We start from the raw sequence: 26704 nt of genomic DNA on the forward strand, positions 1-26704 counted from the left end.
CAGTCGCCAATCAGCTTTGAATACACAATCATCTGTTGCTTTCACCAGAAGGAGTAAGGAAGAAGCAATTTACAAATATACTTACAGTCTCTTTTTAAAAGGCAAACTAAACATTTCACGCCCCTGGCAATAGGGCAGTGATGGCGAACCTTTTCGAGACCGAGTGCCCAAACTGCAACCCAAAACCCACTTATTTATCGCAAAGTGCCAATACGGCAATTTAACCTGAATACTGAGGTTTTAGTATAGAAAAAACGGTTGGCTCCAAGGTGTGCATTACTCGGGAGTAAGCTTGGTGGTAGTTGGTGGCTTTGCTTTGAAGAAACTGTGCAACGCTTCAAATGGGTGAATCACGACCCTAGGAGGGTTTACTCAGAAGCAAACCCCACTGCCAGCAACCGTTTCGTTCTTTCGTTCTTCCCATGAAAATCAGTGGGGTTTAACAGCGCTTAACAGGGTTACTTATACTGCTTCCCCAAAACTAGGTCTTAGGTTTAATGCGAATAATCTCCCTGGAAATGAATTACACTATTATCATTACGACTTGTGAACTCTGGTACCGCACCCAGCGTGCCCACAGAGAGGGCTCTGAGTGCCACCTCTGGCACCCGTGCCATAGGTTCGCCACCACTGCAATATGGTGTGTAATGCACAAAGGGAGATCTTCCCTGTGAAAGTTGGGGCCTAAAATTACGACCGCTTAATAGGGTCAGGCACAACCAATTCTACTAGCTCCACCCGTCTCTCCACAAAAAGTTAAGCAAGGGCTACTTAGAGAAAATGCAGACAACACACTGGCAAACATTTGAACAATGTTTAGGCATAAACTAATCTATAAGAGTGAAGCTGCAAAACCAATAGCATCTGGTTCTCTCAGCATGAAAGAAAACAGATGGCAGCAAAGGAAAACTTGGCCCAGAGTAAGGGGTGCAGGAAAAAGGTGCAGCCAGGTCACAGCCAACTTATGGCCACTGCATTGGGTTTCCAAGGCAAGAGACATTCAGAGGTTGGTGACCACTGTCTTTGCATAGAACCCCTGGACTTCCTTGGTGGTCTCCCGTTCCAGTACTAGAGAGCCTCCATGCTATGCAAAAGGGGAAGGTACACACCAAGGTGAAAATGAAGAAAACTTGTACCAACAGGCTACAATAATGATTTCATTATTGTAATCTGTAAGAGTGAAGCTGCAAAACGAGGCCAGTTTAACGAGGCCAGTTAGTTAATTATCTAGAATCTGGCTAGCTGTTATATTTATATTTAGATTACATTGCCGTGCCGTTCTAACTTGTGTTTATATATATTACTCCAATGGGAGAATGTAAACAATTTTTCCAAAACATTTTGTCACTGTTTGTAAAATTATTTTGGTTACTTACACGTAAATTGCTACTCCAGTGGGAGAACTAATTTTTTGAAATCATTATTGTAGCCTGTTAGTACTAGAGAGCCAACATGGTGGGGTGGTTAAGAGCTGCAGATTCTAATCTGGAGAACTGGGGTTGATTCCCCACTCCTCCACATGAAGCCTGTTGGATGATCTTGAAATCACAGTGCTCTCTGAACTCTCTCAGCCCCACCAACCTCACAAGGTGTCTGTTGTGGGGAGAGGAAGTTGGCTGCTTGAAGACTCCTTATGGTTGAGGGGGAAAGCAGGGTATAAATCCAAACTTTTCTTTTTTTTCTAGGACAGACCCTGTTTAGCTTCCCAGATCTGACAAGATCAGGCTGGTCTGGATAATTCAGGTCAGGACATGGCCCAGAGTACCACCCCCCCCCCACACACACACACACTATATCATTCCTTTCCTGGATTCTCAAGAATCTGCTGGAATCTGTCTGGAATTTCAACCCATAAGGCATTTGATGACAAAAAACTTTCCTGGTGGAAGTCTGACCGACAACTTTGATAACACACCAAGTATTCAACTTGTCATGAAACGATCTACCTTTCTTTTCCGCCGCTCCTCATCGTCAAGATGCTTTTCCTTCTCTCTGTCCGACTTCTTTTTCTTCTTCTTCTTCTTTTCCTTATGTCGCTCTCTCTCGTGGTCCGATCTGTCATCGTAATAACTAGAATCGTGTCCCGATCCTGATAGTTCAGTCACCTCGCTGCCTCCGACTTTTAACACCAACTTTAATGGCTTTTCCAAGGGCTTATCCACATAATCTAAAAACATAAAGCATATGAATGAATAAGAAATACTTCTATCCAGAGGTGGGATCCAGCAGGTTCTCACAGGTTCCCGAGAGTAGGTTACTAATTATTTGTGTGTGCCGAGAGGGGGTTACTAATGGGTTATTTTGCCACATGATTTTTGCCTTAGTCACGCCCCTCCTCTCAGCAGTATTGCGCAGAACTTGAAGCAGTCTAGCAGGAGGTGCACCGGCGTGCGTGGCAGCCTGCGCCTGCGTGCATTCGTTTCCCGCCCAAGGACCGTCGCAGTGGCTGCGTCGTTGCCACAGCCCCGCCCAGGAATGCCCCGCCCCCGGAATGCCCCGCCCAGCCCCATTGGTGCTACGCCACAGTTTGAATCCCACCACCATGGGAACCTGTTACTAAAATTTTTGGATCCCACCACTGCTTCTATCCCTGCTCTCCAGTATCTGTTATTAAACATAGTCAGCCTTCACTAATGCTGCTCCAAGGAACCCTATTCATAGATGATCTAAAGCAGGAGTCCCCAATCTTTGTGAGCCTGTAGGCACATTTGCCATCCTGATGTGGCATGCTGGGTGCAGAAACAAAATGGATGCTATAAAATGGCTGCCACAGTAGGCGGAGCCACAAAACTATGGCCACATCTTAACGTCAGTCACATGAATGAAATAATTGTAATTCCAGCCATGTTTGTCACTTTCTTGAGAGAAATCTTTACTTGGTAGTCTTAGATGCTCTGAAGCTCAGTGGTTGAGCATCTGCTTGACATGCAAAAGATTCCCAGGTTCAATCCTCACCATCTCCAGTTAGGAAACTCAGGTAGGAATTCACGTGAAATACATTCCTCTGCCAGTTTGAGCAGACAATACTGACTTCCATTGACTAAGGCACAGGTGTCAAACTCGTGGCCCTCCAGATGTTATGGACTACAGTTCCCATCATCTCCCGCCAGCATCATGCTGGCAGGGGATGATGGGAACTGTAGTCCATAACATCTGGAGGGCCGCAAGTTTGAGACCTATGGACTAAGGGGTAAGACTGAATTCAAGGCAGCTTCATGAAAAGACTCGGCTGGAGTTCAGATGGGCCAAGGGCTTTGGAGGCTGGGAGGAGGGGGCGAGCATGACACCCCACACACATATGCTCCATGGGTGTAAAGGATTCAATGGTGTTGATGGTGAAGTAACCTTGAGTGCATTCCACAGCCCGGGCGATGGGCCAGATGCATGTGAGGAGACGCACTGCATCTTTGGCGGGGAGATGAAGACTTACGTTCCCATGGGAAGCGAGGAAGGGGGGATAAGGGTGAATAGTTGTAGCTTCTGGCGGGGAAGTGTCATTCCTGCCACTCGCGTCAACCATGACTTTCTAAGATGTCTTATCGTGGACTTTTGCACCAAGCCTTTTATTTCTGCTTCTATATGTTCACTACATTGTGGGAATCCTAATTCATCTATATTCCTGTGCGGTGGACCTGCTGTCTTGCGTTGGAGGTTGAATGTTACTCTTGGCGGAAGGTCGCGGTATTAAAGAGAATGCGACGCGCCAGCCTTCGGGCGGATCTGGAGGAACCGGCGGAAGGCAATTTTCGCTGAGTGGCTCTTTCCGTCTGTCGTATACCCAGTCTTCCTTTACTCCGTTGGGCGAGGGGCGTACGGCGAGCGACCATGGGGACTTCCATGAGTCGTTTTGGGCTGTCTATGGATCGGCCTGTGGATTCGGATCTACCGTTTTACGTGTGGTTACAGGCACCAGATGCAACCTGTCATGGAGGCGGGCTTGACCACCTTTCATCGGCAGCAGAATCGACTGGTGTTCTGGACTGTTATTTTGTTGATGCTCCCAAGGAACCACCGTGGCACGTACTGGGGCCGATCCAAGGACACGGGACTAAACCTGGAATTGGGAGGGTATCCGTGCAGCTTCATCGGACCCTAATCCGGGCGGCCTTTTGAGGTGCCTCGGGGAACCGCGGTGGCTCTATTCACCTCGATAATACCGGCTCCCTGTGATGAAGGTCGAAGAAAGCCTGCATTCCAGCGGACGGTTTCTCCATGTCGAGAGGACTGGGATGAGGAAGTGGGGCGACTGCGAGATGCCAGCGGCATGGAACGAAACGCTGGCTGGGAGGAAGGCGAGGGCACCAGTTGCGCAACAAAATGGCGAAAACCACAGAGGACGGGAACAACAGCATAAAGAAGTCCAGCTCACGAGTTGGATGCGATGCCAGAGCTCCAGCGACAATATGCCCAGAATCTGTCAGTCCATGATAAAGTCCTGGAACATTCCAGACTGGATTTACCTTGGCAGCGTTCAGGCTCTCGCATACGCCGAGTAGACTCACTGAAGCCCTGCGGACGAACTGGCTAAATTGGAGCCGGAAAAAGCTGCTTTGCATGCGCTTGGATTGCATTGACTGCGCCATAGCAGGAGAGGGAGCTGGCTTTCGTTGGAGAACTAAGGAGGCAACAGACCGAAGCCCAAGTTTGGGGCACATTGCGATGTGCCGGTGCGAGGGCCACCGTTACCACTAAGCATCAGCGTACCGCCCAGCGCCCGATTCGGCCCCATTTTAACAACTGCCTGCTGCAACCGACTCAACCAGCAACCACCTCCCCAACGACCAGAGCGTCGAGCGGGGCTATCGACCCCGATACCAGCCCACGTTTTGATGGGACGGCCAAACTTCCCTGCGCTTCATCTTGCAATATTGCCCGCCGGAAGATTTGTAGGCGCGAAAAAATGTCTGGAACGTAAACCAGTCCTGGATGGGGCGGCAATACGACTGGTTGATGACTATTTTGGATTTGGATGAGGGACTCATAGCACAGTGCCGCATTCCTCAAAGAAGCCTTAAAGGCTGGCGCTTTCTAGAATCCAGAGCTGAAGTGAAGCTATCCGCACCATCAAAACCATCAGCGAGGCAATCGCCCGTTGAATTGCCATTAATTTCGTGCGAAGGCGGCTGCTGGAGCTTCTACCTCCTGGTGAGTGGCCTGGGCAAATCGCGAATACTCTCGGATGCTGTGGTGACGAAATTTCACGTGAAAGCGGTGTTTTGATGGGTTCCTAAATTACTATTGCAGATTGGATCAGTTGGGGTCCCAAGTAGATCTCGTTTGGAATATTTTGATCAAAAGGAGGCCATACGCTAAACCACTACTTCCTGCCGCAAGTCAAACCCAGCCGCCCTACCCGAAACCACCTCTGACGCCGTCGCCGACTGGGATTATGTCTTTACTCGCGGAGGGCCAGGTCGCCAGCAGCCAACTGTCGAAGGCAAAACCAGCAGCTCAGCTTGGCGCGCTCAAAGAGTACTTGCCAGGCCTGCGCGAGTCAGGAGCGCTGCAGCCTCCCACAGGCTCGTCTAAGCCGGTTTGAAGGCCAGAGGAGGGAAGCAGCTGTTTGCCGCTATTTCAGCCCCCATGGACATGGGCCGACTCCTATTGGCAGCGGTGAGTGAAGGCAGCAGCTCAATACTGTTCAAGCATTTCAGCCAACCCGCTAAACACACTTTCGCGTATAGCCTGCGGCCCTTTATTGGTCCCGGCTGCTCCACTGCTTAATCGGCCCCAGGTGAAACTGGAGTCTGAACCGAATTCCTGGCTAAACCACCATTCACCCAAATGGGCGGCAGCCCCACCAGAGCGAGGACGGCCAGTACAAACACAGCCGGTTCCTACGCCCTCGCATTCATGCGACGAGGAGAAAGTGAGTTTATTTTGGCGCCGGTATTATAAACCTCCATAGTTTTAGGCATGCCTTGGTTATTGTTACATGAACCAAAGTTCATTTGGAAAGAAGCGGATCCTGGTCACTGACCCTCCTGCGGTGAACACATGAATTGGGGAGAAAACCCAGCGTCTCCTGACACACACCTCCCTGGCTTCTTCATTGGTACTCGATTCTGTGGCATCTCCACCTGCGCGTAAGGATCTGTAGAGTTTTTTTCAGGAGCAGGAATGCGATCAGTTGACACCCACACACACACTGACTGTAAAATTATCGCGCCAGAATTTCTTCACCCAAAGGTAGAATCTGCATATGAGTCCCAATAGAGAACCGTGCCTTCTTGGACAGAACCTTTCGGCGGAGTTCTCACGGTGGGCTACCAAACACACTGCGCTGCTCCGTTTTGTTTGTCAAAAGGTAGGTCTTCGCGAAACTGCACAGGTGTAGAGTCTCTCGAAAATGCGGTCTCCCTGTCCAATAAATACCCGCTTACCTTTGATCGGGACCTTTTGGTACTTTCGGCAAAGGGGCGCATCTTTACTAAATTGGACAGAGAAACACTACAGGGTCAGAATTGCTGAAGAATATGGAAACTTGCCTGACTCGTTTAACGCAAAGTTTGGACGTTTGGGCATTTAATAATGCCATTCGGTTAAGTGGGGCCCCGGGCTTTGAAACATCAGCGAGAAGTTCTCCATGATTTACTGTATGCAAAGGGTTGTTGTATACTTAGATGGCGTTTTAATTTACTCACCAAACCATAGAAGAGCATGAAATATTGGATTCGAAGGTATTGAAGCGGCTGAGCAACTCTCTTTGCTGATATATACTCAAATGCTGTTTTCATCAGACCTCCATTGTTATCTGGGTTGCGGATGCCGAGGCAAAATGGATCCTGCTAAAATTGGCCATGATCCTCAATAGCCTGCCCCTGGCAGCGCAAGGAACTCCCCAGTCGTTTCGCACGGTTTCGCTAAATTTCTAGTGACTTTGTTAAAATTTCAGACAGCTCTCCCTCTCACAGACCTCTTCGCACTAAGGGTAGAATCCACTGTCCATGAAGCCGGGGCCCCCTTTCTTGGTCTGAGGAATGTCAAACCTTTTCAGCTAATAAAATCTGTTTACCACGAACCTATCCCTAAAACGCCTGGAAGCCCAGATCTCCCGTTTGGTTCAGTAGATGCCTCGGATAAGCACTTAGGGCATGCTATTTGCGAAAAAGAAGAAAATAAAGATAGTAGAGCTGGTTCCGTGTGCTTGTTGTCACAAAAAATTCTCTGGTGCCGAACTCAACTGGACTGTGGGAACAAAGAGACTGCGGCCATCAAAGTAACGCACCTCTCCACTTGGCCCACTGAACAGGGAGGGCTAAGCACCCTCAAGTTTGGTGGGATCATACAAAACCTGGCGGCATAACCCACCCCCTCAAGATGTCCTTAAAACAACCGTTGTTGATTTTACCTTTTCGTTTCTCTTTTACAGTTCATTTTTCCCTGGGAAAACCAACAAACTGGCTGGCGCTCTCAGCGCCCACCGAGGAGGGGTGGAGCTGCCCTCTACCGAGGGCATTCCGCGCTTGCTGTTTGTTTCCCCTCGGTTAGGATTAGCTGTCGCGATCTCAAGCGTCCATCTCCTCCACCCCATTCCCAGTCTGCGTCTCTCCTTTCCTGGGGAACTGGAGGAGGCGGGGCTGCAAGCCTCTGGCGTGACTCCCAATTCGCGTTTGGAGGAGGAGAATGGAGTTTGGCGGAGGAATGTTGTCGTCACCTCCCCTCCGCAAAAGCAGGTTCTTGAAGCTTGCCGTGCGTTGCGGCTGGACATTTTAGCTTGAAAACTCTGCGAACAGCCATGAAGCTGAGTTCTGGTGTTGGCGTGTCATAAACGATGAGCCTTGTTAAAGGCTGCACCGGTTTTGTGCAAAACCATCCGGGAAAGCCCATGGGCCTATTGAAACCTCTCGGTGGCCTCCATGCTTGAAGTCATCCTCCATGGATTTTATCGCAGTTTGCCGAAGTCATGGCAACCGCGGTTTATGGTGGTGGTAGACTTATTCTCTGAAGCAACCCATTTTATTCCATATTAGCTTCCATCCCCTCCGCTTTCTCTATAAGTTGTACGGCTGTTTATTCAACATGTTTACGTCTCCATTCCATACGTTAGGTGGTCTCGACCCGACTTTATTCATCTCAAGAAGTTCTGTAGGCGTTTTTTGGGGTTGTTGGGGCCGCCCGACCAATAGCCTTCTGCCGTTCTTCAAAGTGGCCGAGGCCGGAAGAGCAGGTAGAACCCTAAACAGTATTTCGTTGTTACACCAACTATCACCGTTGGTCTGCGACTTATTCGTTCTGGCGAATCATTACAACAATGCGGTTCATAGTACAAAGCCTTGAGAATTGTGTCTGAGTGGCTCCTTCGCTTGCCACAACTTCCCGCAGCAACTTTGGACCCACGAATTTCAACAATGGATTTCATCCCTGGCCGAGGGATGGAAGTGATCGAACCGCCAGCAAACAAGGACTCCCGAAGCCTGGCGGATAAACTTGCAGCTCGGATTTTCTATATCCTGCGGGTGAAAACTGGGTGTGTTATCTACAAAAAGAATCTCCAGGGCGTTGCATAAATATTCCCAAACTTGGCAAAGAGATTTGTAAGGACCTTTTCAGATTACTAAAGTGATTAATGATGTCACTGCCATTGGATTGCCTAATATGTAGTAACATGCATCCTGTCTTCTGTTCCGGCTTGCTCAAAGGAGGCTCAACTTCCGATGCTAGCTACAGAAAAGCCATACGGAGGCTACCGCCGACTATTATTGATGGCCACAAGCTTTGCTACAATTGGCGCTATCCTGGACTTCGCTTTTGTCATGGCGGCTTGCAATATTTAGTCTTAGGTGGGATATTCACTCTGGGTATAATCAATGGGTTTATTCAAAATATTGAAGCCCCACCCCTTATTTCTCGCCGCGCTTTCCGCATAAACCACCAGAGGGTCTTCTTTAGGGAGGCAGAGTGGATTCAATGGTGTTGATAGTGATGGCGCGGAGTGCATTCCACAGCTGGAAGATGCATGTTGAGGAGACTTTATCTTCTTGTGGGAGATGAACTTAGGATTCCCATGGGGAAGTAAGGAAGGATGGGTGAATGGTGTTATAACGCTTTATGGCCGGGAAGTGTCTGTTCCCTTTACTCGTGTGCCGGCTTTCTACAAGATGTCTTAATAAATGGACTTTTACTCCCAAAAGCCTTTTATTTCCGCTCCCATGGCCCTGTTCTTAATGGGCACTTCGAAGACTCCACCCCGCCCTACATACCAGCAGAGGCCTATAGTGGTGTTGGTCCTTTGGCATTCTCCAGATGTTATGCGGATTACAACTTATCCAATAAGCTTCATCAACAGCATGGCCAATTGACCATGCTGGCAGGGGCTGATGGGAATTGTAGTCCATAACATCTGGAGTGCCAAAGGTTCGCCACCATGGGTCTAGGGCATTTGCTCTGCTGCAGCTCTGGCAAGCAGTGGGGAGGGGCTGTTCTTGTTAAGGGAAGCAGCCCAGGTCAGCCCCCACACATGGATTCCTACCTGACTTTTCTAACCGGAGATGGTGAGGATTGAACCTGGGACCTTTTGCATGTCAAGCAGATGCTCAATTAAGTCAACAACAGGCCTGTGCTGAACAGCAGCAACAGCATCCTCCATCGTCTCTGGCCTCCCTATATTATAGATTAAGCACAATTAGATATAGATACATTAGGCATAAATTTGATATAGGTAAAATATAATTAGATATAGACAGATTAGGTGGTTAGTTCACAGGTGTGTCCCTTCATGACTCAGTTATTGGCGGATTACGGATCCCATCATCCCCTGCCAGCATCATGCTGGCAGGGGATGACGGGAACTGTAGTCCATAACATCTGGAGGGCCGCGAGTTTGACACCTATGGTATAGATTAAATATAGAGTAGGAATAGATTAGATATAAATTAGATATAGATTAAATATGCATAGATAAGGTGTAGATTAGAGATATAAACTGGATATAGAGAGATTAGAGAGAGATTAGCCGGAACAGCATCGCATCGGACCTGACCGACCGCGCTCTGAGCTACGGCGCAAAGGAGGGGAGGCCCCGCCGGCTATGCAGCGCTCATGAAGCGGTGGGAGGAGCCTGCACGGGAGCGCGCGTTCCTCGCCCCTCCTCAGCCCTCACCGTCGTAGGCGGCGCCGCCGGGCCCAGCGGCGGCGGCGACGGCCGGGGCGGGCGTGGACCTCCATTCCGCCTTCTCCGCCTTGTGCTTCTTGTGCTTCTTCCCCATAAATGACAGCCGGGAGGGGGAACAATGGCCGCGGCCGAACGAGGGCGTGACGGGAAGTGACGCGGGGTCGCTTCCGGTGGGTGGAGCGAAGGCGCTGTTGGCTGAGGGGAAAAGCCCGCCGAGTTCGGTTTGGGGAGTCGCGAAGGTGGAGGGTAAGCCCGGGTGTGTGTGTGTGATTGTGTGTGTGTGATTGTGATTGTGTGTGCTTCTTGTGCGGGATTGCGATTGTGTGTGCGATTTGTGTGCGTGATTGTGCGATTGTGGCGATTGTCGGTGTGATTGTGGACGGTCCAGCAGACCTCCCCGCCTTCGGCCGCTCTTCATTGTATTCACTCAGTGCGCTTTTCAAACCCCGGCTCTCCTCCCGGAAGCCTTGGGGTTGCCAACCTCCAGGGAGCGCCTGGATATCTCCCGGGATGAAACCGACCCCTCCAGCTGCCGGGATCCGTCCCCCGGGGCAGGAAATGGCTGCTCTGGAGGAGGACTCCGTGGCCTCGTGCCCACCTGGAGCCGTCAACCCGCCCTCCCCCAACACTCCAGAGATTTCCCGACCTCTGCGCTGACACACGGCTTTCCTCTCTGCCCTCTCAGCATGGCGACCATTTCATTCTCCTTGTAGTATGTAGATCACAGGTGTCAAACTCGCGGCCCTCCAGATGTTATGGACTACAGCTCCCATGATGATGATGATGATGATGATGATGATGATGATGATGATGATGATGATGATGATGATGATGATGGGAGCTGTAGTCCATAACATCTGGAAGGCCGCGAGTTTGACACCTGTGATGTAGATCAGGGGTCCCCAAACTACGGCCCGGGGGCCAAATGTGGCCCCCTGAAGGCATTTATCCGGCCCGCCAGGCATGGCGGCGATGGCTCCATTCATGTGCAGTGGGGGCTCGAGGGAGAGGAGGAACCGGCCCCAACGGCTGTTGATTGCAGTTACATGATGGCACCCCCAAATCTCCATGCATTTCTTTCTGGACCCAGAGTTGGAAACCTTACATGAGGCAACGCTTGCCCGCCTCTCTTCCCTCAGGCCACTCCATGTGTTGCTCTCAGGCTTTCTGTTCCGGCCTCATCTCCTATTGGCATCAGCCAGGCTGGCTAATCGCTTTGCTGGCTGCTAGGAGGAAAAAGAACTCCAGAAGATACCTTGACCTCAAGTTCAGATGGAATGCTTCATTGGGAAAGTTCTGCCTTTTTTTTTTTTACAGGGGAAGGTATTCCACAGCCTCCCCAACAATATTTGGAGCCCACCCTGTACTTGACATACTTTGGTCACTGTTCTAAAAATAGACCATGACAGAAAGGCTGAAAGGTGAAATCAAACATTTTACAATCATTTGTGCATAGGAATTTGTTCATAGTTTTTTTTAGTCCGGCCCTCCAACAGTCTGAGGGACAGTGAACTGGCCCCCTGTTTAAAAAGTTTGGGGACCCCTGATGTAGCTCAGCCTGGCTGTCTTCACTGTTATCTCATTTGCAGTTCTTTTGGCGGGCATTCCCACAATGCGGGGTGCACCCTGCTTTAACTATAGGGCAGTGTTTCTCAACCTTTTCGAGGTCAGGGTACCCTTGACCTCACTCTTCATATCTCACGGTACCCCAGCCGCCACCCTCCACCGTCCCCTCCCATTGCCCCTGCTTGCCACACCCCCCACCTTCCCCTCCCAGGGTGAAGGGAAGCACTGGGGGTGGTGGTGGCTGCTGACCTTGTGGCAGGCCCTGCCCCATGGGCCAGCTCCATGTCCTTGCTGGCACCGGTGGGAGACACCACAAAAATGAGGGGGGGGGAGTTGTGTTGCCGCGGTACCCCTGGGACATGATCACTGCACCCCAGGACACCATGGAACCCTGGTTGAGAATGGCTGCTATAGGGGTTTGCGCGGGCAAATCCCAGTTCTGGCTATAGCCAGGGAGATCCTCAATACCAATAAACTACTGTTCTTCTACATGAGTTTGTTGCAGTTTTTGGGATTCTCACACATCTTTATCCTCTGCTTTTTCCGTGGAGCTCCAGGTGGCAAAGAAGGATTTTATCTTCACAATAACCTTGTGAAGTAGGCTGGGCCAAATTATAAAGATTTATCCAGTAAATTTTGGTACTTTCTGGAAATTGAATCCAGACTCTATGGTCTGAGTCCAATTCAGTGGTCATACTTCTTTTTTCACTTTTTTCATTCACAATTTTGCCCTGAAGGCTTTTTCACACATACTTCAGGTTTTCACTTCTTACCAACACCTTGATCTCTCCCTTTTTTATTTTGGCTGCATTAGTATCTTGGAAGAGGCAATACAGGCCATCTAGTCCAACTCGTGCTCAATGCAGGATCAGCCTAGCCCTAGCCTAGAGCATCCCTGACAAGTGTTCGTCTATTCTGACTTAGGACTGTATAAATAAATTGATTGTTTGATTGGCAAGTGTTTGTCTAGTCACCGTTTGACTGCTGCCAGTGAGTGGGAGCTCACCACCTTCCTAGGTAGCCAGCTGTGCTGTAGAAATAAGAGCAGATTGTCTCCACTCTACTCAAAGACCTATGACAGGGGTAGGCAGCTGGCTTGAGCCCTTCGGGGATAGGCGGCCTATAAGTTTAATAAAATAATAATAATAATAGGCAACCTTTACCACCCAAAGAGCCATTTGGACCTGTTTTCCACAGCCTCAAAGATCTACTGAGCCGGAGAGGCAGCTCCACTCCAGTTCGGCCACTCCACTCACCTTTCCTTCCAGCCCTGGGAGGCGGAGGCACCAGGCAGGGAAACCCCCTCTGCCCAACGGAGCAGACAGTCGCCTGCTCCGTGGAGCAGAGGGGATGGCGGCCACAACCTGCCCAGTTCCGCCGCCTCTCGTGCTGCGGGAGGCAGCGGCGCCAGGCAGGGAAACCCCCTCTGCCCAATGGAGCAGGCAGCCGCCTGCTCCGTGGGGCAGAGGGGGGATGGCGGCTGCTCTGGAGGGACATGCCCACACTACCCTCCGATCTCCAGGGGTTGGAGGGCAGCATGAGCGTGTCCCTCCAGCCCTCCAGAGCAAAGAGGTGAGTGGAGGGGACGCGAAAAGTGGCGCCCTCACGCACAGAGCTGCCTCTGGTTCGGCCCCTCCACTCACCTTTCCTTCCAGCACTGCTCTTGAGGGACATGCCCACACTACCTTCCGACCTCCAGGCCATGTGGAGCTGCAGTAGAAGACTGAAAGTGTCAGGATGGGCCCCCTGGCAGGGCTCATACAGGGCCCTCAGAACTAGGACAAAGAGGCTTAGAGACAGCTTCTACTCTAGAGCTGTGGCTATGCTAAACTCCGCTGCTTCATATTGATGTATTTGGGGCTGTGTAGGGATGGGTGGAGGAAGGGGAAAGTGAGGATGATGTATGAGTCTGAAATTGTGTGCATCGAGGAATGCTGCTGTAAATTTCGTTGTACGTGCACAATGACAATAAAATGCTTATGCTTATGCTCATCTCCCCCCTCCCAGCCTTCCAGGAAACGAAAGTTAAAATGCAGCCACAGCTCGCCGAGGTGTGGCCAGGTCCCTGTCTTTTGTAATGATAACTTTGTATTTGAATGGTGCTATTCTTCCCTTTGTTATATTACTGTAACTGCGGCTCTTGGGCCCGGCAAGGGGCGGGCCAAGGGCAGCAGGGATTTAAGATCTGGTTCTTTCTATATTCCTCAGAAATGTCTATCTCTCGCATGCTTCAGTTCTCAATAAAGTCTTACTTTTTTAAAGAAAAACTTTCGCTCGCTTTATTTTGGGACTGTGGTCTCACAAAAAGAGCCGCAAGTTGCAGACCCCTGACCTATGAAAAGTATTTCATAGAGTTCCATCTGTATGTATATACTTGGCAATAATAGAATGTGGCAGAGAATGAGGCTAGTTGGCATAGTGAATGGAAGAGAACAGATCTTCCTGCTTGTCGTGGTGAGTTGTTTTTGTTGAGCATCTGCACCACCACAAAAAATTATCTGTCTCAGTTACTACCTGCCTTACCTCTGAAGTGCTGTGGGCAACTGGAATCCTTCTGACAGGTTTGGAAGGTGATTGAGGCTGCCATGTTGAGAAAGGTCTATACTTAGCCAGGCACAAGAGTGTGGGGCACCATGAGGTAAAATTAGACCAGCCTCATTCTACAAGGGTAAATGGAGACTATTCTTCCCTTCCGAAATCTCTGTCAAGCGCTGGCAGAAGGGCGTCACTGGTGAGGGACCAGCCGTTTGAAATTTTGAAGTTCTTCCATCCTTTTCTCTGCATTCCTTGTCATGTCTGTGCCAATGCTTGTGTTACGCTGAGGCCGGAAGAGAAAATGAGCTCCTCAATGTACAAGGCTCCTAATTCTGAAAAGCAGGACACTTCAAGACATCGTCAGAGATATAATAGCCACATCTCCTTTGTCTTTTAAATTAGGTTTTCATAATATGGATGAAGCAGCCGGTGACTTAAAACAGGCCCTTCCGCGCGACTTCCTGCAGATACATGTGGAAGTCCATCAGAAATCAAACAGGTATCTCTGTTAACTAAGGTGTCTCAGTGTAGTGATGCCATATGCTGGAAAGGGGTATGTTCCGTGTCTCAAAGGGGATGGTGCTTGGTGGACCTGAAAAGGGTTATTTGCCCACAGAGAATGAAAAAGGTTAGAAAAATCATCCTTTCTTAGTGTTACCGTGTTACAATGGACATATAATTAAACAGGTTGTCCTCATTCAATCTGCACAAGCAGCTAAAAGTAACTTAGATCCTCCGAAGCCTTTGCTGAGGTTGTTCAGTACCTTTTATGCCCTGGGGTGGAGGACAGGGATGCAGGCAGTCATTACAGCTTCTCTGGAACCGGGTACCAGAGTTCCCCCCCCCCCCCCCAAAAGTCCTTGCTGGAGCCCAGTCTTACCTGACAAAAAGCCAGGGAAAAAACACTAGTTGGTTCATCAGGATGTCAGAGCCATACATTCCGTCCGTCCGTCCGTCCTTCCTTCCTTCCTTCCTTCCTTCCTTCCTTCCTTCCTTCCTTCCTTCCTTCCTTCCTTCCTTCCTTCCTTCCTTCCTTCCTTCCTTCCTTCCTTCCTTCCTTCCTTCCTTCCTTCCTTCCTTCCTTCCTTCCTTCCTTCCTTCCTTCCTTATGGTGCTGAATGTGGCTACTGTAGAGACTTGTTTGAATCTGTAAAGTAGGTTCAGTTCATGAGGTTTAGTCACATAGATTTAAGATTTGTAGTAAACGTGTTCCTTTTATGCTTCAGGTGTGGGGCAGTTTGTGGAATCCCTTAAATCACATGATCGGGTTTTTGTGCTTTAACTTTTGGGTGTGGGCCGGGGTGGGGGGAGATCCAGCTTCTGGGAGTGGGATAGGATGCTGCTGGGTCCTTTCTAATGTTAATGGTGGGGTTAGTTAATTTTTCTCTTTGTGTTTATTAGCACCGCAAAAAGAGAAGATATAAAGGAGAGTGTCCTAAGATTACTGAATCGACATAACATTGTCTTTGGTGATTATAAATGGACTGAGTTTGATGACATCTTCCTAGCAAATAATGTGCAGTCTGTTGCAGTTGTGGATACAGAGCTAAAGCTGAAGGAAAGACAGGTATTATTTCTTATATTAATCAAGCATACACTTGATTTCTGGGGAAAATACCAGCTATTAAGCGGGATTATTAGAATAAAATAAATTTGTATTAATGTGCTCATCCAAAATTCCTCCAGATAGTTTGATTCCCCTTCTCCAAACGTTACAGAAGATGTGGGCTGCAGGCACATTCTTAGAATTCACATGTCCATAATCAGTCTAAGGTGGACTTTACTGCTTCGGGCTGCTCTTGTCTTTGGAGGTCCTTCTAAGTCAGAATTCCTTGTGAATAGAAAGCTGGCTCAAGAGAGAATAATTGGGATAGAAACTTAGTCTGGTGAGCATTTTTTTAAATTGCAGGGCGTATTTCATATATGTATGTAATAGTCCAGAGGTAAGGCAGGTAGTAACAAGAGAAATTTTTCTCTCTTTCTCACAATACTAGAACCAGGGGGCATTCATTGAAAATGCTGGGGGGGAAGAGTTAGGACTAATAAAAGGAAACACTTCTTCAGGCAATGTGTGATTGGTGTTTGGAATATGCTGCCACAGGAGGGGGTGATGGCCACTCACCTGGATAGCTTTAAAAGGGACTTGGACAGATTTATGGAGGAGAAGTCGATTTATGGCTACCAATCTTGATCCTCCTTGATCTGAGATTGCAAATGCCTTAGCAGACCAGGTGCTCAGGAGCAGCAGCAGCAGCAGCAGGCCCTTGCTTTCACCTCCTGCCTGTGAGCTCCCAAAGGCACCTGGCGGGCCACTGCGAGTAGCAGAGAGCTGGACTAGATGGACTCTGGTCTGATCCAGCTGGCTTGTTCTTATGTTCTGCAACCTGTGGCTCTCCAGATGTTCATGAACTACAATTCCCATCAGCCCCTGTCAGCCTGGCCAATTGGCAGACCCCTGCAATAGTCCCTCTAAGCCAGTGATGGCGTACCTTTTTGAGACCGAGTGCCCAAACTGCAACCCAAAACCCACTTATTTATCGCAAAGTGCAGTTTAACCTGAATGTTGAGGTTTTAGTTTAGAAAAACCAGTTGGCTCCGAGGCGCACGTTACTCGGGAGTAAGCTTGGTGAAGCAACCACGCAACACTTTGAACGGGTCGTGCCCAGTGGCCCAGGCCAGCCTGTGTGTGTGTGTGTGAGGGGATTATTTTCCACCCCCCCACATGATGAACTCTGTGTGCGCGTGCCTACAGAGAGGGCTCTGAGTGTCACCTCCGGCACGTGTGCCAAAGGTTCGCCACCACTGCTCTAAGCGTTCCCAGGTGCTGTGCCGAACTTCCAAAGCGCTGCGTGGGAGCGAGCTTCCTGGGAGAGCTCCCCCTGCTGGGCACCCCTTGTCTGCAAAGCACCAAAGGCAGTGGCTGCACGCAGCTTAAGGGGAATGTTGCATGTGTGTAAAATGCCACCAAGCTGCAGCCAGCTTATGGCGACTGCAGCAAGGGACTTTCAAGGCAAGGGAGAAGCAGAAGTGGTTTGTCGTTGCTTTCTCCTGCAGAGTTTTCCTGGGTGGTCTCCACTCCAAGTACTGACCCTGCTTAACTTCTGAAGATCTGGTGGGATCAGACTCGATCACACTGCCTTGCCTCCAGTATTCCATATAGGAGAACGTTAAAAAGTGGCACCCGTTGTACATTCCAGTACCTCAGGATTCAACCACCCACTTCTCCTGCCTTCACAAACCAGACCTGATTTGCTGTAGTTATGGTCAAGCCTAGTTTCGATGTGATTTGTTTTGTTCAGAATTCACCTAAGCAAATAACATCAATAAAATCTGAATCTGACATTGAGTTTTGCCTTTAAGGCTCATTCCGCACATGCAGAATAATGCATTTTCAAACTGCTTTCAGTGCTCTTTGAAGCAGTGCGGAATAATAAAAGGAATAATAAAATAATCACGCAACGTGTGGTTGGTGTTTGGAATATGCTGCCACAGGAGGTGGTGACGGCCACTAACCTGGATAGCTTTAAAAGGGGCTTGGACAGATTTACGGAGGAGAAGTCGATTTATGGCTACCAATCTTGATCCTCTTTGATCTGAGATTGCAAATGCCTTAACAGTCCAGGTGCTCAGGAGCAGCAGCAGCAGCAGGCCCTTGCTTTCACCTCCTGCCTGTGAGCTCCCAAAGGCACCTGGTGGGCCACTGCGAGTAGCAGAGAGCTGGACTATTTTTTTTTTATTTTTACAAGCCTTTATTGGCATAAAATAAACATACAAAATCAGCATACAAAATTTGCCCATTATTGCTCACAATTATAGACACTGGTACTAAAATACTAAATACTAAAATATATACATGGTCCTTCTGTAACTATAGGACATTCCTTCAGCTAAGTTAACTCACTTAAACGTCATCGGATACTGACAGAAGCTAGAAAAATTACTGCTGGCTATATGTGGTCATAATACATAGAGAGAGCTGGACTAGATGGACTCTGGTCTGATCCAGCTGGCTTGTTCTTATGTTCTTATGTGTGTGGAAGGGGCCTAAAACTTTTGGACTCTTTGATGTTGTACAGTTCTTTTCGGGGGCTAATTTTGGTTTTCATCTCGGTTGCAGCCTATTAACTTGAACGAGTGCAGCCTTTCCATTCATATTTTTCATCTTAACGAAGAAGGTCCCAGTACTGAAAACCTGGAAGAAGAGGATGAAAATATTATTGCAGCTAATCACTGGGCGTTACCTACAGGTACTTCCACTTGTGTATGAGGTTGAACGTGGTCTTCAAGAGTTCAGAACATCATCGCCTGAGCATCTGGAAGTAGAAGTATTGTTTGATAGAACCATATGAATAGATTCTGTCCTTGGTATGAACTTTGATGCAAGAAGGCAAGATAGTGAAAAGTGAAACTGCAGAGTTTTGAAATAGTACTGAGACAGTAGTCTAGGGTTGTCCACATCTCTGGTATCTTTCAGATAAATTCATGGATTACACTTTATCAGTCTCCTTGCTGGCATGGCCAATTGACCATGCCAGCAGGGACTGATGGGAATTGTAGTCCATGAACATCTGAAGCACCAGAGATGGACATCCCTGCAGTAGCCAATTACCCACTGGTGCTCTGGTGCAAGGTGAGGCCAGAAGTGCATCTTCCTCTTGCCCCGTGCGTGCTTTTTGCTTTCTGCGAGAGCACTTCTGAGAGCACCAGAGCTATGGGAGGGTGGGGAACGCCTGCAGTGGGTAATCGGCCTGTGTTCTGAAGTGGCCGTTGCGGGCTGCGTGGCATGGTCTGGTAGTTTTTGCTCCTAATGGTCCTATGCTTCCCTTTTTTCTTGGTACTTCCTATCTCCATACTGGCACTCTATTGGTGCAGCCCCAGTCCAATTTTTGAAGTGTGTTGGACGGGTGTTACGGGAGAGGGATGACTATGCATTTTTAGAAGGGTTGGGGACGGGGATCGTTTTAAAAGTGTTTTGTGTGTTTTAGAACTGTACCCCACCCAAGGACTTCAGGGATGGGCTGGGAAACAAGTTCATGGAAAATGAATAAATAAAATCATATTTCACCTGCACCTCTGGCTGGCATCTTCAGAGATCAGAGAGAAACACCCTATACTGTGGTATGCTTCTGAGGATCACCACTATCTTTAAGAGTGCAATGTCAAAGTTAACCCAAATAAACTCAAAATCACACACATTGCACTCTGGCTGTGTCCAGTCTTATATATTGATCTTACATATAAATAAACAACTTAACACTTCTATTTGTACTTACATTTCCTTATTTCTCTAACAAAGTTCTTAAAGATACAGCATAAGGCTTCCAACTCTTGTAACTAAACATGAATAATCACTTAGTCCATTCAATTCTTTGTTCAGAAACAAAGCTTCAGTTCCATATAGTCCATAGTCCAATTCAGTAGGTTCTACATAAAAACGTCTCGCGTGTATAAAACATTTTTCGTATGTCTTCCTCAGTATGCCAGTGTGTTCAATCCACTTCCAACAGTTCTTTGAGGCTTCTAATGGGTATATTGGCTCTCTGTTAAGAGTTGCCCACTCCCATCTCTGCCTTCCGGATATATAAGACTGGACACAGCCAGAGTGCAACGTGTGTGATTTTGAGTTTATTTGGGTATGCTTCTGAGGATGCCAGCCATAAACGTGGGCAAAATGTTAGGAGCAAAAGTACCAGACTACGACCACACAGCCTGGAAAACGACAAGCCGTCAGTGAGGAAGTTATCTTTGCAAGGACAATAGAAGGCATTCTTGCATAGCGGGGGTTCTCCAGGATTTTGAGTTGTACTGTACGGGGCTTGCCCAGTTAAAATTAATTGTTTTCAGTCCCAGCATGAGCCGAGGGCAAGTGTTTATATAGTGGTTCATGTCAGACTAGAACAGTGGTGGCGAACCTTTGGCACTCCAGATGTTATCGACTACAATTCCCATCAGCCCCTGCCAGCATGGCCAATTGGGAATTGTAGTCCATAACATCTGGAGTGCCAAAGGTTCGCCACCACAGGACTAGAATCTGGAAGACCCAGGTTCGAATCCTCACTCTGCCATGGAAGCCGGCTGAGTGGCCTTCAGCCACTCACACTCACAGCCTAATCTACTTCATAGATGTGGGGATAAAATGGAGCAGAGGGTGATGTCATCTGCTTGGTGTCCTCATTGGGGAGGACAGTGGTATTTCAAGGAAGCAAATAAATAATTCATTGCTTTGGATGAATTCCATGGGACTTTAAAAAAGCTTTATTCTTGTAGCACAGTGATTCCCAAAGTGGGCGCCACCGCCCCCTGGTGGGTGCTGCAGTGATCCAGGGGGGCGGCGATGGCCACAGGTAGAAACATTAATACATATATCTTTCTGTTTAATTGCTATTAAAAAAAAATTTAAAAAATTAATTTCCAGGGGGCGCTAAGTAATATTTTTTTCTGGAAAGGGGGCAGTAGGCCAAATAAGTTTGGGAACCGCTGCTGTAGCAGAATCATGCCCTGCGAATGTTTTTAGGTAAAGGGGATCTTATCAGGAAAGCAGAAAAAGCATTGCAGTTAGCTCTGCTCCAGTTATTTTGAGCATGCCGGGTGGCCGTGTGACATCTGACTTTTCATTCCTATGTCTTAAATACTTCCTGTGGCAGAGAAGTACCCTGTTTCTCCGAAAATAAGGCATCCCCTGAGAATAAGACGTAGTAGAGGTTTTGCTGAAGTGCTAAATATAAAGCATCCCCCGAAAGTAAGATGTAGCAAAGTTTTTGTTTGGAAGCATGCCCGTCGAACAGAACACCAGAGCATGCCGCTGTGGAGCGGAAAAATAAGACATCCCCTGAAAATAAGACATAGCGCATCTTTGGGAGCAAAAATTAATATAAGACACTGTCTTATTTTCGGAGAAACACTGTATTCGTGGCTTGCCCATTTTCTCAACTGGAGTGAATAGCTTTACATTCTAATCCTATACACTTACATTCAAAATATGTACAGTAGAGCTGGCTTAAATGTAGGATTGTAGCAATGGTTTGTTAAACTGGGACCGGGACCAATTTAATTATTTAAACAGCAAAAGATTGCTGGATTGAAACGGGATGTTTTGATTTTCTCGCTCTTTATTGAATTTAGTCGTGATGTTTTGCAGCTGAATTCCACGGTCTCTGGGAGAGCCTTGTTTATGACAATGAAGTTAAATCAGATGTAAGTTGACCATTTTATTCAGGCTCCCCCACCCCCCCCACCCCCACCCCAAGGATCCAAAGTGGCTTACAGCAAAAAAAATAATTACATAAACAGAACAAAACAATTGAACTTTTTAAAAAAAGAACAAGGCCATCTCGGATTGGTCCTGGAATCATTCACTGGTTTGCCTGAAAAGAGGCTGCAGGCTGAGAGCCCAGGGGCCAAGCTCCCTTCCAGTTGAGCCCCAGGGCTCTCTCCACATCCAGAGTTTATTTAGGAAGAAAAAGGAGGGGAAGTGTTATTTAGGGTTGTGGACTCATAGGCTCCATTATACCTTTTGGTTTGGATGAAGTGCCTTATCAGAGACTCGTTCCTTCCTTGCCGCAGCTGTCTTTCTTGCAGGAAAAGGAGGAGCCTTCTGGAAGGCATTTTAAAAAAGCCATCACGGCTAGGGAGAGGAAGCAGAGTCGGGGCCATCTTCTGTTTTCTCCTCTCTATGGTTCCGGAGGGGAAGGGGAACCCCTGCAAAGGTGGAACATTGCATTCCTTCCTGACCCAGCACCATCTCTGGCAGTCACATGTTTTCTTTGGGAAGGGTGGCTGGAAAAGTTTATTGGGGGGAAATGTGTGGAGAGGTTAAATCCCCTTTCCCTCAGCATTGCAGTACCAGTTCATTTTGGGACTTCCCTACAGATGCAGTTAAATACATTTTGCAGATACTGAGAGATCATGCCTCTCTAGAGACTTGTGTCATTGTACAAAACTTTGCAGGACGGTCTTCAGGCGCAGGCGGGATAGCCATCTGACGGAACTTCTGTGGCTTTGGATTGCCTGCATTGAACAGGAATTGTTGTTGTAGACAGCCTGTGGCCGCTAGCAACTCTAGGACTCTAGCTGTGGCTTCAGAGGGGGCCGCTGCAGACTTTGATTCTGCGTATGCTTGGGGGAGAGCCCTAGCCAGTTAAGTGGTACTTTGTTTAGAGTAAACATGCAGTAGACTGTGTGTCAAAGAAATAATGGAAATCTTGCATGGAGGAAATCAGTATAGGATCTCACGCATAATGCTACACCAGGGGCGCTTCAGATGTTCATGGACTACCAGTTGGCCATGCCAGCAGGGGCTGATGGGAATTGTAGTCCATGAACATTTGAAGCGCCAGAGTTGGACACCCCTCCGCTGCACCTTTCCATCTTTAGACTTCACAGAATGACTGGTGAGAAATTCTGGTCCTCAGTCTCTGGTCAGAAGTACTAGAAGGCTCAGCCAGTGTCCCTTACAAGTTTCATGGCAAGGCTATTTTAGTCCAAGACGCTTTGGCCTCATTCCCAATATTCTTCAAACTAACAGCTTCCAGCTGCATCACAAAGTAAACATGCAAATATTGAGTTACTTACCCATCACAGAGCACTCTAAATTCCTGGGCAGCTTTTTCATCATGGCCATATTGTTGTCTGTTTGTGTGGGCTAATCCCTCCCCTTTATTCTCAGCTTGAATCTTCTGTATCAATAATCCAGCTATACTATGGAGTTTTAACTGTCTCTCCTTTTGCCTGTTTCTTTCCCTGTCCAACCAGTTACTAGATTATGTGACTACCACGTTACTGTTCTCAGACAGAAACGTCAACAGCAACTTGATATCCTGGAACAGAGTTGTTCTACTACAAAAAGATGCATTGCTCTAACTAAATCGGTCTTGACTGGGACATGTCTTTTGGAAATCGACTGTCACCTCTAGCCGGGAAATGGACCAAAGCTCCAGCAATTCCCAGGTATGCTCAGAGTGGTTCATAAACATTAATTCATTTATCTTTACAACAACCCTGTCAGGTCAGTATTATCATCTGCACGTGGGTGGTGGGGGAGCTGAGGCTGAGAAATTTATGGTATAGTGATTAGAGTGTCATATGAGGTTCTGCTGGATTCAAGTCCTAGAGCACCTTAGAAACCAACAAGCTTTTGAGATGGGAGCTTTGACTCTTGAAGACTTGTACTCCCTAAAATCCAGTTGGTCTCTGGACTTGAATCTAGACAGGGGTGTCCAGCTTTCGTGCTTCAGATGTTCATGGACTACAATTCCCATCAGCCCCCGCAGAAGGGGCTGATGGGAATTGTAGCCCATGAACATCTGAAGTACCAGACACCCCTGATCTAGCATATTGCAGACCAATTCAGCTACCCTCTCAAACTATTCTAGGATCTGGAGAGCTGGATTCAAATCCTCAATCATTCCCTAAGCTCAGTTAGGGCAGTCTCTTGTCTCTCCGCCTACCCTACCTCACAGTTGGTCTGCCATAGAAGAGATAGATTTGAGTCTAGTAGTACCTTAGAGACTAACAAGATTTTCAAGGAAGTAAGCTTTCAAGGTACTCTTTGTCAGGTGCTGTAAAGATAATTTAAAATGGTATCTGTGTTGGTCTGCAGTAGAAGAGCAAGGTTTCTTAGATGAATTAGAGTGTCATATGAAGTTCTGCTAGAATCTCAGGGGTCTGCAACCTGCGGCTCTCCAGATGTTCATGGACTACAATTCTCATCAGCCCCTGCCACCATGGCCAATTGTTGGCAGGGGCTGATGGGAATTGTAGCCCATGAACATCTGGAGAGCCGTAGGCTGCAGACCCCTGTGCTAGATTCAAGTCCAGTTACAGCTTAGACACAAACAAGCTTTTGAGATTCTCAACAACTCATACCCCCAAACATCTTGTTGGCTTCTAAGATGCTACAGGACTTGAATCTAGGTTGTTCCTTCTAGTTAGTCTCCCCCTCCCTTCCGCAGAAGGGACCGTTGAGCAATTTTTACACATTTATGCGCAATGCATAGTTTCCACTCTGAATAATTTCGAATACTAGAGCTGTTTTTAGAGTTATGATTGTTAGAAATTGATTGCTCTGTGCGGTTGCCCTAAGAGTTGATATTCAGCTTAAGATTTATAAGATAGGGTGGAAGTTGGGAACTTGAGCCAGATCAGACCTTGTTTGGTCTGGAAAAACTGGATCCTGGCTTCTTCGAAGGAAACTCTCGTCATGATGCAGTTGGAATATGTTCATAATTAATGAAACTTGTAATTTTGCTGCAGGTCCTCCGGGAACTGGTAAAACCTCCCTGTGCAAAGCACTGGCTCAGAAGTTGGCCATTAGACTTTCGCACAGGTAATTCTGATCCATACCTTCCTATTTTAAAAGTTGAAACAGTACTGGTTTTCATCCACTAGAAGAAGAAGAAGAGTTTGGATTTATATTCCCCCCTTCCTCTCCTGCAGGAGACTCAAAGGGGCTGACAATCTCCTTGCCCTCCCCCCCCCTCACAACAAACACCCTGTGAGGCAGGTGGGGCTGAGAGAGCTCCGAGAAGCTGTGACTAGCCCAAGGTCACCCAGCTGGCGTGTGTGGGAGTGCACAGGCTAATCTGAGTTCCCCAGATAAGCCTCCACAGCTCAGGCGGCAGAGCTGGGAATCAAACCCAGTTCCTCCAGATTAGACACACGAGCTCTTAACCTCCTACGCTACTGTTGCTCCACTAGAATGTTGTTTTCCACTTTCAACCAGTTTCAGCCACGAGCATGTGCTTTTGTTGTCTGAAGGACCATCTTCTCCCATACATTTGTGCCCAAGCTATAAGATCTCAGGGAGACTTCTTCCTGACCACAGGTCACACAAGAGAGAGCCTTTTTGGTGGTATCCCCACAGTTATGAAATAACATCCCCCGGGAGGTGTGCCTGGCCCCCTAATTTTTTATCTTCAGGGGCCAGTTGAAGACAGTTTTATGTAGATCTGTGTTTGGCTAGTTTAGTTTTCATTTATTGACAGGCCTAATTGGAGATTTTAAATTTGTGATCTTTAGGTGTTTTTACCATTGTTGTTTTATTTATACTATAAGCCACCTTCAGTTCCACAAGGCAGAAAAGTGACTAATGAATATTTCAGATGATGATGATAATAATAATAAATAAATGATAATTTTTCAAGGTTGTAAATTGTTCTCATTCCTTTAAGCAGAACTTGCAGAGAATTTCCTGGGGAATTGTCTCTAGGGCTCATTCCGCACATGCAGAATAATGCACTTTCAAACTGCTTTCAGTGCTCTTTGAAGCTGTGTGGAATAGCAAAATCCACTTGCAAACAGTAGACTAGATGCCAAGAAAATAAATGTGGGCTGTGGCTCATGAAAGTTTATGCCCCAGTGAAAAAGCCACAAGTCTTTGACTGCAGCAAACTCCTCTGGAATGACAATGACCCAGGACTTCTTTTGTTTAATAACTGTGGTTTGGACCCTAGAACTTTCTGGGAGCTTACATGGCAAGTCTGCTGCAGAGCTCGCTTCAGCTTATGCTAGACCAGTGGTGGCGAACCTTTGGCACTCCCCCCCCCCCCCACCCCCCCCCCCCCCCACCCCCCCCCCCCCCCACCCCCCCCCCCCCCCAACCCCCCCTCCCCCCACCCCCCCCCCCCCCCCCCCCCCCCCCCCCCCCCCCCCCCCGCCCACCCCCCCCCACCCCCCCCCCCCCACCCCCACCCCCCCCCCCCCCCACCCCCCCCCCCCCCCCCCCCCCCCCCCCCCCACCCCCCCCCCCCCCCACCCCCCCCCCCCCCCACCCCCCCCCCCCCCCACCCCCCCCCCCCCCCACCCCCCCCCCCCCCCACCCCCCCCCCCCCCCACCCCCCCCCCCCCCCACCCCCCCCCCCCCCCACCCCCCCCCCCCCCCACCCCCCCCCCCCCCCACCCCCCCCCCCCCCCACCCCCCCCCCCCCCCACCCCCCCCCCCCCCCACCCCCCCCCCCCCCCACCCCCCCCCCCCCCCACCCCCCCCCCCCCCCACCCCCCCCCCCCCCCACCCCCCCCCCCCCCCACCCCCCCCCCCCCCCACCCCCCCCCCCCCCCACCCCCCCCCCCCCCCACCCCCCCCCCCCCCCACCCCCCCCCCCCCCCACCCCCCCCCCCCCCCACCCCCCCCCCCCCCCACCCCCCCCCCCCCCCACCCCCCCCCCCCCCCACCCCCCCCCCCCCCCACCCCCCCCCCCCCCCACCCCCCCCCCCCCCCACCCCCCCCCCCCCCCACCCCCCCCCCCCCCCACCCCCCCCCCCCCCCACCCCCCCCCCCCCCCACCCCCCCCCCCCCCCACCCCCCCCCCCCCCCACCCCCCCCCCCCCCCACCCCCCCCCCCCCCCACCCCCCCCCCCCCCCACCCCCCCCCCCCCCCACCCCCCCCCCCCCCCACCCCCCCCCCCCCCCACCCCCCCCCCCCCCCACCCCCCCCCCCCCCCACCCCCCCCCCCCCCCACCCCCCCCCCCCCCCACCCCCCCCCCCCCCCACC

The 26704-nt window shown here is 49.4% G+C and overlaps 2 protein-coding genes across 3 annotated transcripts in view; one reads left to right on the top strand and one right to left on the bottom strand.

Moving 5' to 3' along the window:
- The window catches only part of BRD9 (bromodomain containing 9), a 26868-nt gene extending 16614 nt beyond the window's left edge, over window positions 1-10254 (bottom strand). The window contains exons 1-2 of the mRNA XM_048510419.1: window positions 10103-10254; window positions 1947-2167 (exon numbers count right to left, since the gene is read on the bottom strand). Coding sequence (XP_048366376.1) covers window positions 1947-2167; window positions 10103-10208 — 327 coding nt within the window. The 5' untranslated portion in view covers window positions 10209-10254. The remainder of the gene's footprint in view (window positions 1-1946; window positions 2168-10102) is intronic.
- TRIP13 (thyroid hormone receptor interactor 13) lies at window positions 10144-24550 on the top strand. Of its 2 annotated transcripts, XM_048511835.1 has the most exons (7): window positions 10150-10360; window positions 14618-14714; window positions 15617-15782; window positions 18333-18462; window positions 21354-21409; window positions 22967-23055; window positions 24465-24550. In XM_048511835.1, the coding sequence occupies exons 2-7, from the start codon at window positions 14629-14631 to the stop codon at window positions 24541-24543; spliced, it is 606 nt and encodes a 201-aa protein (XP_048367792.1). In that variant the 5' UTR covers window positions 10150-10360; window positions 14618-14628; the 3' UTR covers window positions 24544-24550. The 2 variants fall into 2 exon arrangements, with proteins under 2 accessions (XP_048367793.1, XP_048367792.1); XM_048511836.1 differs by lacking the exon at window positions 21354-21409 and having other exon boundaries at window positions 10144-10360; window positions 24465-24505.
- The last annotated feature ends 2154 nt before the right edge of the window (window positions 24551-26704 follow it).

The sequence above is a fragment of the Sphaerodactylus townsendi genome, linkage group LG11 (assembly GCF_021028975.2).
Source record: "Sphaerodactylus townsendi isolate TG3544 linkage group LG11, MPM_Stown_v2.3, whole genome shotgun sequence".
NCBI lineage: Eukaryota > Metazoa > Chordata > Lepidosauria > Squamata > Sphaerodactylidae > Sphaerodactylus > Sphaerodactylus townsendi.

Coding starts and splice junctions, on each gene's coding strand:
- TRIP13 (XM_048511835.1), top strand. CDS start 14,629: ATGGATGAAGCAGCCGGTGACTTAAAACAGGCCCTTCCGCGCGACTTC. Junction 18,463..21,353: donor TCACTGGGCGTTACCTACAG/GTACTTCCACTT, acceptor GATGTTTTGCAG/CTGAATTCCACGGTCTCTGG. Junction 21,410..22,966: donor ACAATGAAGTTAAATCAGAT/GTAAGTTGACCA, acceptor CTGTCCAACCAG/TTACTAGATTATGTGACTAC.